Source organism: Saccostrea cucullata, unplaced genomic scaffold (assembly GCF_032062105.1).
Source record: "Saccostrea cucullata isolate Sc308-1 unplaced genomic scaffold, CSIRO_AGI_Scuc_v1 ctg6644, whole genome shotgun sequence".
Taxonomy (NCBI): Eukaryota; Metazoa; Mollusca; class Bivalvia; order Ostreida; family Ostreidae; genus Saccostrea; species Saccostrea cuccullata.
The window spans coordinates 20,672-33,749 of record NW_026928466.1 but is presented as its reverse complement, the minus strand read 5'-3'; the positions used below and the strand labels follow the sequence as shown (position 1 = coordinate 33,749).

The 13,078-nt window shown below is 31.9% G+C and overlaps 1 protein-coding gene and 1 pseudogene across 1 annotated transcript; one reads left to right on the top strand and one right to left on the bottom strand.

The window, feature by feature from the left end:
• Positions 1-5,696: 5,696 nt before the first annotated feature.
• LOC134277688 (fibroleukin-like) lies at positions 5,697-9,122 on the bottom strand (the record flags this gene model as incomplete). The annotated part of the gene is made up of 5 exons (XM_062760014.1): positions 8,885-9,122; positions 7,946-8,082; positions 7,704-7,800; positions 7,209-7,376; positions 5,697-5,895 (listed from the first exon to the last, which is right to left on the bottom strand). Coding segments are annotated over exons 1-5 (839 nt in total), but the record flags the coding sequence as incomplete, so codon positions are not given.
• A 1,720-nt stretch (positions 9,123-10,842) lies between these two features.
• Positions 10,843-12,757, top strand: LOC134277687 (uncharacterized; annotated as a pseudogene).
• The last annotated feature ends 321 nt before the right edge of the window (positions 12,758-13,078 follow it).

The following is a 13,078-nucleotide window of genomic DNA, read 5'->3' as shown; positions in this document are numbered from 1 at the left end:
TTTTGATCGTCATTAATTCGGAACCTTTGAAATAATCCTCTGGGATTTCCGGATCAGAGGTTTCGAGATGCTCCCCGGGATTTGTCAATGTGAGCAGTTGATGCTTCTCTTTCCACAAAGAACCGACGTCAATGTTGAATTCCATTGACTTCTGTCACCAGCAGGGGGTTCACATGGTCGTCCTAGACTCAGAGGAGAAAGAAAAAGTACTCACCAAATAGATTGAAAGTAAGAGAACAGGGGAGGATCTCGTATGTATGAAATTGCGCTGTAAATCTAAGGTCATATTAATCGTTATATACAATGTACATATATAAGTGTTGATATTTGTAAAATCTAAATATTGATGAATCGTAATCTGACATCGAATATCTAAATACCCTAAATATACTCTAAATCTCAAGTTAAACACTAAAATATTTGATTTTAAATTGAATCCTCCACCCCCACCCCCACCACCCCCAAAAAAAGAAGAAGAAACCCATACGAATTCAAAAAAAGATAAGAGGAAAATTGCTATGAAACTAGTTATAGCCAAGTGAATACGGGAAATAAAATAGTATTTTTTGTTTCAGAGATGAATTTTTTCAACATATATCAAGAACGAAATGTAAGTATGAGAGAAAGAGGGGGGGGGGGGGTAGGGGAGAGAGAAATAGGGACATATGACTTGGAAAACGTGTTTACTATTAAATCCTCGGAAATGCTTTTGTTCTGAATATGCTAGCCGCGGAACTGTAGCTCTCTGAGTAAATGAAAGTGAACGTAATTCGAAAGCTGCATGAATCTCTTCTACAACCTTCTTACAGACATATCCTACATCATGCTTTCACATAAACAGAAACACTATCACATTAACAGTAAGTCTATTACATTAACGGGAAATGATTTACATAAACAGGAACTCTTTAATATTATCAGGAACTCTATTTTATTAACAGGAAATCATAACATTAACAAAAACTCTATTTCATTAACAGAAACTCTATTACATTAACAGGAACCTATTACATTAACAGGAACTCTATATCATTAACAGGAAATCTATTACATTAACAAGGGCTTTGCGACATTTACAGGAACTGTACTACATTAACTGGAACTTTATCATATTAACATGAACTGTATTACATAAACAGGAACTATATCACATTAACAGGAACTCTATTACACTAACTGAAACTCTATTGCATGAACTGGAACTCTATCGCATAAATAGGAACTCGGTTACATGAACTGGAGCTCTATTACAGTAATAGAAACCTTATCTCTATTACAACTTATAGTAGTTACAACAGTTACTCTATTACATTTACAAAAAAACTCTATCACATTAACGGAAATTCTATTACATCAACAGGAGCTTTATCACATTAACAGGAACATTATTACTTTAACATTAACTCTAGTTCATTAACAGAAACTCTAAAAAAATAACATGAACTTTATTAAATGAAGAGGGACTCCATTATCTAAGTAACTCTTTTATATAGACAGTAGCTCTTTTACTCGAATGAGAACTCTACTGCATGAACAAGAACTCTATTACATTGACAGGAACTCTATAAGATTGCTCAGAGGGAATGGGACATTGAGGCTGAGAAGACAAACTGTAAGTAATAAAGTTCAAAAGCCCCCTATTATGACAGATAACTCTTATATTAATAAGTGTTTGGTTGTTTTCTTTTCTTAGATCAAGTATTTCTTTTTTTCAGTTTATGAATAATTTAATTAAAAAAAATATTTTAATCGGAAAATTTAAAAAAAGTAAAGTTTACATAGAGATCAGATACAAGGAAAAACCCATTCTTGCAATGAATCGAAAAGCCTACTTCTAAAACTTCCTCTGAAATGAAAACTCAAAGAGTTATTTCAATTGTTCGATATCAAGCGTCCGTCTGCGCCTTGCTCTTTAAAAACACAGCTAAACCAAATAATAACAACCAAAAAAAATCAAAATTATTAAAATTCTTTATTCGGGACAAAATATTGCAGTTGCTCATTTTTTTCCACATTTTCCAATAAATTTCTTCAGATTTAAGTGTTTCCACCCTCGCACATTTATAGGTTCAAAGTACAAAAACTGCATTTATGTTCATTATTATGCATTACATTTTCCAATTATTGAAAAAAAAAAATGTATAGCTCACCATATTATTTAAGATGCGAAACATAAATGAATAGAAGCGTATGTCAACACAAAAAATCACAATTTTTTGTAAACAGTATTGGTTAAAATGCATAATTCTGATGCTGAATGTCCCTACATACTTCCTACTTAAAAGATAATTTTGAATTGTGAATATCAGGGAAACTATTTCACAATAAAGCAAATGATTTATGAATAAAATGAATAAAGAGACCTTAGAAGGAGTTATTGCCCTTGTCAACATTTTTTAAAGATTAAAAAATCGATTAAATATAGAATAATTGCATTATCTAAATTCTTTAACTTAACAATATTTATCATTATACCAATTGTAAAGCATTCTTCCAAGATATAGTGTTCTATTAAGTATGAAATTAAACTGATTACAGTTTTTGCAAAAACCTATGACATCATCTTCCCTGCTCCTGGGCATTAAATAAACCAACTAATTATATAGTTATGATGAGCAAGAGTGCCTCTACCAAAATTGTCAATGTTATGGCCCCAGGGCCATGGGTTCTGGTGTTAGGGCAGGCCTCTATTGATTATATAGTGAAAATACATGAATTCTTTGAAAATCTTCTCTGCTCCTGGGTATTAGATCAACTAACTAAATGCATAGGTATGAAGAACAAGAGTACCTCTACTAAAATTGTGAATTCTATGGTCCAAGGGTCAGGGGTTCTGGTGTTAGGGCAGGCCTCTATTGATTATATAGTGAAAATTCATGAATTCTTTGAAAATCTTCTTCTCTTCTCCAAGGTATTCAATAAAGTTACTAAGTGCATAGTTATGATGAACAAGAGTGCTGCTTCCAAAATTGTGAATTTTATGGCCCCATGATCAGGAGCTCTGGTGTTAGGGCAGGGCTATATTGATTATATAGTGAAAATACATGAATTCTTTGAAAATCTCCTTCTCTGCTCCTGGTAACTAAATAAACTAACTAAATGTATAGTTATGATGAACAAGAGTGCCTCTACCAAAATTAAGAATTTTATGGCCCCAGGGTCAGGGGTTCAGGTGTTAGGGCGAGGCTCTTTTGATTATATAGTGAAAATACATGGTTTCTTTGAAAAATTTCTTCTTTGCTCATGGGTATTAAGCAGATGTACTACCTATATACACCTGTAGTTATGAGAATACCTCTTTAAAAATTATGAATTTTATGGTCCCAGGGTCAGGGATTCTGGTATTAGGGCGGGGCTCTATTGATTATAAAGTGAAAATACATTAAATCTTTGAAAATGTTCTTCTCTGCTCCTGGGTATTAAGCAGATGAACTACTTATAAAGTTATGATGAGCAAGAATTGTGAATTTAAAGGCCCCAGGGTCAGGGTTTCCATAGAGAGGGGGGCTGTACATATATACTGAAAGTTAATGAATTGTTTGAAACCTGCTCTTTTGTAGTAATCATATATTTTTGAAAAGCAAGAATACCTGTACAAAAATTGAGCAATGTGTGGATCTAAGCCTAAGGGTTAGGGGTTCATGTGTCGTAGGGATATACTGATTATTGCTGAATATTACTGATTAGTTGAAATGGATTTTTTGTTTCCCTACCCTGCCTATGTGTATTAAGTAACCTAACTAAGCAACTGCTAAGTGTATAGTTATGATGACCAATGGACCACAAGCTCTTTCAAAATTGTGAATGCCATTGCATCTGGCTTAAAATATGAATCAAATTCAATCACTGGAAAGTTGTTTTATAATGCTCAGGTGACCTATCAGACCCATGGGCCTCTTGTTTGAAATGTGGTCTCATAATTGTTATTTGCAATTTTATTGATAAAGGCTAGTGCTCGTGATGAAATTTTTATTTGCAAAGACTGTTTAAAATATGAGACTATTCTTTCCAAAACTAATGAATCGGTGCGTATATTCCACTTTTTCTTACTCGATGTCTTGTTTTGCAATTTTGTTCTTTTTTAATACTTACACTATCCCAAACGTAGGTAACAATCAATTTAAATAATTTAAAGAACAAGGTATACTTTCAATAGGCATTAAGCCCTGTATTTTTCAAAAATGATGAAAGTGATACAAGAAACCAAAACTGTTTCTTTCTGAATCCTAGGGATTTACAACAGTAATAAAACATAAATCGTTTTTCTCATATGACCTCCTAAATGCTTATTGTGACGTAATTAATTTGTGCATTTTCCCGTATTTTCCTAAAAAGTTACAGAATGTTCAGTAAAATCTTCTTTCAGAAAACATAATCTGCCACCGTCTCCCACAAAGATATTCAGATATGTGATTTTGCAAAGCAGTTTACATGATATATCAAAATATTGAAGCGGGCGACGGTTGCAGACACTATTTTCTAACGGAAAATAAGCATAGAAATGAGTTATTCTGACGCATTTCTGCATTAAACTTAGAAATGTTTCAAATAAGTGACGTTATATTTCCAGAATGGTCCTCTTACATGCCATATTCTTTAATGATCTATCAAATTCATATACTCAACTATTGTAAAAGACAATTTCATAACTTTTAATAACATGATATTTTTAGGGCACAATAAAGCCCAAACCGTACCTTCGTCTTTGATTTTCGCTAATGACAGGTTTATTGCCTGGTATTGAAAGTTTGTGGCCTTAAAAATGAAAATGCATAATAATTGTTGTAACCGTTTTGTCCTGGAACAATAACATCCATTAAAACAGATGGATTAGTGGTTAATATTTGCTCATCCATTCACAATACTGCTGTCCTGCAGACCATAGGGGGTAAAGGAAGATAGTGATGGTGATTCAAAAAACTGATTGAATTGAAGGAGATGGAGTATGTTTTACAAACAAATAGATTAAGTGTATTGCCAAAGATGAACTTCATAAATGCCTTCTATTTTATCTTAAACTATTTAATTCAATGAAACCTGTCTTATTCGACATGCACGTGGAAACAAATAACAAATAAACAAGGTGTAATTCTGCAACGTTTAAAGATCATGGACAAAAGTTGAAATCAGAAATGAAATTGAATGGCAGAAATCACATTGAAGGTGCTGCACTTGCGTTTGAATAAACAGGTTCCATCGTAATCGCTTTTTAAATAAAGCAATCCTCACCCTACTTCTCTGTCTAGACATACTTATTTATCTTTGTTTGGAAATAAGAACAAAATATTTATAAATTCAAATTTATTACAACACATATGATTTACATCTTTTACTAAACACATTCAGTAGAAAAAAAATACAATAATTTATCGCTTCAAAGAATTGTTCAACACCCTTCTTTTACAGAAAAAATATATTTTAAGAAGTTTGCCACTTGATGTTCAACTTTTTTTTAAAAAAGAACATCGCGATAAAGATTATCTAAAAATCCTTTTTTGGATATCTTTCATCTGTAAAAAGGAATTAAATTAATGTTTCACAGAAATATTAGCATATTTTCTAAAACAAAAACCAATTGAATTTTTTACGGAAATACAAAAAAGTCTGGTCATTAAGATTCAATGAGGTTTACCTAGTGACGTCTGATCATCATTTTGGCCCCTTTTATAGAATATCCATTACTTAATTTAGGATACCATGGCCATTCCCAAAATGCCGGGTACCAGGGACCGTTAAGGAAGCCCTGGTGACAGTAGTTAAACCACCAGCCTCCTTTTTTGTTACTGCCAGCAGCACAATTACCACCACTAGCTTTGTCATTATCTCTGTTTTGGTTACTAAAGTACATCCCAGACAGATCGTGAGTAGAATCACCAGTGTCTAACAAACTGTCACCTGTAAAATTTACCGAAAGAAATCACATAGATAATTCATTTATATATCTTCAATCTAATCGTTCATAATAACACTGAGGTGCTTCTCAGATAGACGGCCTTAAATAGCTATAATATTTATTTAGTTTGCTCCTTGAATTTCCAATGTCTGTCATCCTGGTTCCTGCATAATTAGAGAAAAATATATAACAGAGATAATAAGGACTAATTATTCATTTACGTCACATTAATGTTAATACTGAAGTACATCTGAGATACACAGTTTAACGTGTTGTTTCCTGCTAAGAGAGATAAAAATAATACAAAACAGAAACAAAAAAACTGCACAATTCACATAGCATCCTTTCTAGTGTAACAATAAACAACAGACGTGTTACACTTTTAAGCATGGTATTATTGGGGGGGGGGGGATAAAGGTCACTGGGAATTTAATAAAACATGAATAAATGAATTTTGTTGTCTGAACGAGACAGTGCCTTTAAAAATGTATATAATGAAATACAAAGTAATTCATTCAAAATTATAAAGAGACAAGTTATTATGTAGCTGTAAATGTTTTAAGATAGTAGATTTTCATTACATAAAGCATAGTCATTGTAAATGTGAAATGCTTTTTTTTCGAATATTTATCCAATGAAATATTTTTTTTATCATCAAGTTCTCTTAAACTTCTCTACATTTAAGATAAGTGAGGCTGTGTAAACTTCCTATTCCGTAGTTATAAAAAATGTGAATTATTGAAAATCGTGTGATTTTCATTTAATACAGAAAATTTATAGTAAATGTGAAACACATTGAGGTTTTTGAATGTAGCTTTTTTTCTAATTTGAAAATGTTTCTGATCAAATAATTTTCTTTAAACGTGAATTATCTGCGAAGATGTCGACATTATGAATCAATTACTCTCTGTAAACTTTTTTACCGTAGTAGTTAAAATGTTTATTATTAAAAAAATTCAGGAAAGCCAAACTGAATAACAATGTTTGAGCAACATTAATTGCTCGATTTGTTTCTTAAAAATAATCTAACATAATAATCCTTTTCTTTAAAATCTATAGTTTGAATTTTTAGCAACTTGAAAATAACAAATTCAATGCCTGCTGAATACATGAATTGTACCTACAAATGATATTTTGAAATATTAAACATTTTTTTTGTTAGCGTGAAATCAAAACATATTATAAATATCAGAAGAAAAAACGTTCCCTTTAATTTAATTCCACAACTTAATACTCTTTCAATAAAGTAAAGAATTATCATGATTCCATACTAATTTGAAACAAATTTTGTGGAACTTTACGCAGATACACTAACCTAAAGTTCCCGAGGCAGGTCCTGCAAGAAAGAGTTGATATTTCCCTGCTTCGTCGGAGACAGAAAATCCGTCGTACATTTCATACAGCGTTGTACCATTCTGGAGAGTGATGGACACATACAGGGATGAAATGCTTTCTTTCGTTAATTTGTGAATTACGTCATTGCCTGTATTAAGATATATGTGAAATCATCTGAAAGGTTCATTGCAATACCATTCATTCTATATTAAACAAACAAAATCAAATCATTGTCTTTAGCTGTAAACAATGCTAAATTTGGTCTCATAAACATATACCGCTAAACGGTTTTCTTCTTTCCTTTTGTAATTATTTAAATAATAATTAAACACAATATTTGAAAATCGAAGAACATATATTACCTAGTCTTAAATTCAGATCTTATTACGCTTTATTTTTTTTTTACCTGCCACAACTTTTTTATCTTCATTTTTTGAAAGAATAAAAGTTCCTATTGAAAGTGATTTACACTTACCAACCCAGTTATCCTGTTCTGGGGCACCAAAACCATTTTTATATTCCGTCCAGGTCCTGTTAAATCTGAGGGATCCAGTTACTCGTTTTTGGATTGCCTTTAAAGTTAAAATATAGCAAATCATTGTTTTAAATAGTTTTGCAATCAATGTTTTTATGATATAAACTAAAGATTCATATCAAAAAACATTAAATGTGAAGTAAATTGTACAATATACTCTAATATTGAAATAGACTACATACCGTCCACCCCCCGCCCATTGTTGTCATGTCACAGTAAACACGGACAGGACTGGTAATGTTTCTGTAAGGATAGATGTCGTACACCCCTGAATCTGTGTATCCATAGGTTTGAAGATCCTTACAGTCTCTTGGAATAACTGAATCAGAAAAAAACAATCTACAGGAATACCAAAAAAAAAAACAACTTTCAGAACACTTATTTCAAGATAGAAAATACAAGTTTTTAGTTTGAAGTACATCTCCTTTTATGTACTTTTTAGTCAATTACAAACTGCATTTTCCTTATGGTCAATAATGATACAAATGTACAGCTTTATTCCTAAAATGAATTTCATTAATGCATTATCAAGTTGTTTATTCGATCTTTTTTTCCTTTCTTTGTTATTTCCTTGACAGTAAAAATTGATTTTTTTTTTCAAGAAATAGAAAAGACGATATTGGAGTAACAAAATGATGTTCCGTCATTTGCAACTACACCAGTCATTCAAAATAAAAGTAAATAAGAAATTGTTTGTTAACAGTCAGAACTATTACTTAGCATAAATTATGTTTTGATGCAATTAAGTTTTAAGGATAAAACAGCATTGTCTCTGAAATGATCGTGAACAGTACTTTTTTTCAACGTCTTCTTCCCAAACAATGGTAGAGGGCTTGTTCCGTGATCGGGAAGAATAATGAGTTCAAATCCGGCCACAGCTGACCAAAATTGATAAATAAATAGGTAACAACCGTTCCTTTGAAATAAACTCTGGTCTTTTATATAATATATTGCGTGTCCCTCTTGCGAGACCTTTTAAAACTTGGCCTGTGTGCATGTCTGGTAAGAAATAGATTTCTAAAATCAGTATTCATATTTTTGTAATTTACATATCAATGAAAATTAAAATTGAGAGAGAGTAAAAGTTAAAAGTATTTTAAAGAAAGAAATGGTTAATTTACCTCCTTTGACGATTTGAACATCTTCATTGGTCTTGGTTACATCCCCCTCGAGTTTCTTCACCATCTGTCCCAGGGATTCTACAGATTTTTGGATCCGCTCCTGTTGGATGAGAAGTTCTCGGATTTCGATCATTGTCTCATAATAACTGTCCCAGCGATTGTTTTCTCTCGAATAAATGTTCTGGGAAGCTGTACACAAGAAGCTGCAAGCAAGGAAGGCTGCCCATACCATTGCCATGTTGAACTTTCTTACTGCTGTTTTAACGAATGTGTTTCTGAAATAAATATTTTGAGAATATATCCACAGCTTTATACATAAGCCTAAACGCGGAAGATAAAAATTTAATCAATAAAATAAGTCAATAAGCTGAACCCCTATAGGTTACTTAAATATTGAGCGAAAATTTTTACATTTATGGTATATTGGTTGAATTAAGATAAGTTTATCAAGCATGGACAAGGGGCGTAATATTAGAGAATAGGAGGGCCTCTAACTCCATTTATTCTAGCCATGTGATTTTAAAATAATTATAAGCTTTCCACAAGTTTACATACTACAGCATATTCAATACACAATGAATTTCTTGGTTTAGCCTGTTCTTGTTACAGCACTGTTATATTATAATTTTAATGATCACTTAAAACAACAAGCCTCGTAAACATAACTTTTAAAGAAAAAATACCTAGTTAATGTATTGATTATTTATAAATAATCTGATATCTCCTGTCTGTCTTTTTGTACAGTAAAAGAGAGTGTTTTGCCTCTTCAACAAAAATGTTTTTAGAGAGAACTAATTGAAGCTAATCAAAATGGTCACTACAAAAGCTAATATTAATAAAAGGCAGTTTTTTGCATTATTTAATTTTAGCGATCTCAGCACCCTCACTGAAACTGCCAAAGTTAATTCCTCGCTAAATATATTTTTATACAATATTTTGATACAATCTCTCCTCCTGCCCCAGGAAAATTTCCAACACTATATGACAACAAAAGCAGATTTCTCCCTCACAATCAACTTAAAAAAGGAAAAGTAATTTCAAGTAAAACGAACAAAGTACTCCTAATTTTAAAGACAATAAACCTGTGTAATAAAGACCTTGAAAAATAGTTCAGAAAATGACTTAAGGAAAAAAATTAATTTAAAGATGCTTATTCATTTATGGTCTGAAAAAATATTCTGGGTAAAATAATGTCTAGGGTTTGAAGCACCTCCTTCATTCATATTAAAATCTCATGCTTCATTTTTTCAGATAAGGATTTTGAGTTTGAATACAATTGTTTCCATATCTTGCATAGTTGATCTGTATAAATGATTTGACATAAAAATCTTCCATAATAATTGTTCCATTTTTTTTAACAGACAAACTTCCTCATATACTAGTATTACAATGTCATTAGCCTTTAACTATACATTATTTACAGTAAAAATGAAACAACAATTTGTGACTTGACTCTTTTTAGCAAATTCCGGGGGGGGGGGTGGTCCTTTACCTCCACAAGGATCTGCCAATGCCATACATATAGTTATCAAAGTTCCTGTGATTATAAATTGTTGTACATTAAAATACACTAAACTTTACTTCCCTTTTTTGCTTTTTATTGTTTATTATCCAAAAAACTTTACTGTTGGAGATACGCACGAGTCGACAGCAAAAAGAAACATTAACTCACTTGCTAAGAACTCATAGGGGTATATATCATTATAATTAGTGTCTTAAAAAAATTAAGCGGAATACAGCGAGCGTATCAAGATAGGAAATTTAACTTGAATGTTTTACAAACCATATTCGGATGGAAATCTGTTCCTTATGAATACAGTGTCCTATTTTGTTTTTCGTATCAAAATAAAGCAGGAAGCACGACCGACAGCGAGTTTCTTTGTATAACTCTTCCAAATAGACTGAATTTGATTTCGGAAAAAACAGACGGAAACAGAGCACTTAAATAAGAATGAATAATGTCATTTATTCTTATTTTTCATGAAGAAAATGTATGTACGAAGCAGAGTGTCTCTCATACATAATTTACTGAGGTTATAATACATGTTGTGCTAAGAGAAATCATAATCCCCTCATTGTTTAGCATACTATACAATGAATGCCTTCAAATACACAAAACAGGATACAGAAGGAATATAAAGATTATGCAACACATGCATATCTAACAACACACGAATGATCCTTCAGTAAACACTTATCTAAATATGACTGCCATCACGAGGAAAGGGCCCTTAAGGTCAAATTTTCATAAATTGACTTTTTAGTTTATTTTAATCACCGAACTCTTTCTTAATGGAGATATACATAAATTTTGAAATTATCTCACCTTTTCACTATTTAATATGCATTTTAGTGAGGCAAACCAAAACAACAATTAATGAAGTTACTTAGCTTTAGATCAAGTTTAATTTTTGTCCACTTCAATGTCTTTTTATAAAACTGTGGGTTTTTTTTAATTTTAGAAGGAACCAGATTACTGGTGGTAGGGGACTAGTATTGCTTATGAAACACTTTCACGATGCTTTAAACTTTTAGATTTTTTATAAATTCCTTAATTATTCAGTACCTAAAATGAATTCTTAATACTTCGAATCTTATTGTTTTCAAAGGTAGATAAACAGGGGACCGATGGTACTTACAACATAGATGCAGAAGATCCGGCCAGTAGTAACTGGTTACGATTCGTTAATTCTCCCGCCAAATATCAACAGGAAACGTCATTCCTATCACGTGCAAGGGCATCATCTTCTATATGACGTCACATGACGCAGAGCCGGATGAAGAGCTTTTGGTCTGGTATGGTGATGGATATAGGAGATTTTTAGGCGCAAACTGCATACATCCGGGTAATTAAACAATACTTTTTATGGCTAATTGTTTACACCCGATATTTAAACAGTCTAATTATCAGATTATTTTACCATACATAATGTGGTCACAAAAAATATTTTTCATACATGCTGTCGATTCTTAGGAGGTTTTAAGGAGTAAACCACATAATTAAACAATTTATTCATAATATGCTTTCCTTTTTCTCGCATGAATGCAATAGTATTTTTTTTTATCAAATTGCTCTAATTTGCATTTGATTAAAAACTAGAAACTCCTTCATCAAAAATTATGTAGATTATATTTAAACACCTTTGATAAATAGTGAGATTTTTTTTGCATTTTTCATTAAAACTTTTAGGTTAAAAAACTTCAAATTAAATCTGCAAAATACGTTTTCGCCATTTATTAAATTTGATAGTTTCTAATTTCATCTGAAAACTTTATTTTAGAATCAAACACCACCTAAGGGTACTTTTTTTACTTTGTTCTTCAAATTGAAATATAGTTTGGCCTATATTTGCTCATGCTCGTTAGATAATATATATTCTATTGTTACATTTGCCACGACGCTAAAAAAAGGATTCATTCCATTTTAAGGTCTATTGAATTTGGATACAGCAGTTCAATTTGTTTAATTTTTTAGAGCATGCAGGATGTAAAGCAGCAAATCATATTGTATCGGTGGTGTTTCAAACTTGAGGATAATTTAATTAATTTTTTTTCTTGTCATTTTCTGCAGAAGTTGATCTAAGCGGTTCATTTGCATTTCGTGCCAATGTTTTGACATTTGACGACAATGAAAGACTCATTTTTGATAATTGGACACCAGTGACGTATCAGAACTGGAATTCTAACGATGAGGGCGAGACAGCAGTTGACCCAATCTTTGGCCTCCTTTTGACTTATCATAACGACGGCAGGTGGCGCTGGGTGACTGAGAGGAACTACACGTACTATACAGGAGAAGACGGACTAAAACTCCCCTTTATTTGTGAGGATTCTCCATTTTATTTGGAGCATGAAGAGTGTTCTGTTACATAATGATTTATTCTCTTTTAATTAAGGTCTTCCGCTCAGGCGGAAGACCTTCTACTGATTCTGATGGTTAAGATTATTCCTATTATTCTTTTTTTTTACTAGACGCCAACTTTGAGACCTCGTAAATCGCTCATTTCTTAACGGATTTCGTTCAAATTTTCAGAGTTTTTGGACGTTACAAAACTCAATTTAAATGTTTTCATACATTTCAGAAATTCCCTTCCCCTTTTGAGTTATTTCCCTTTAAATGAAAATTCGGTGCTGTTTGTTTCGAAACAAAGGCTCAGAAACGACAAAAGCTGAAGCAGAATGTCTACTGCATTT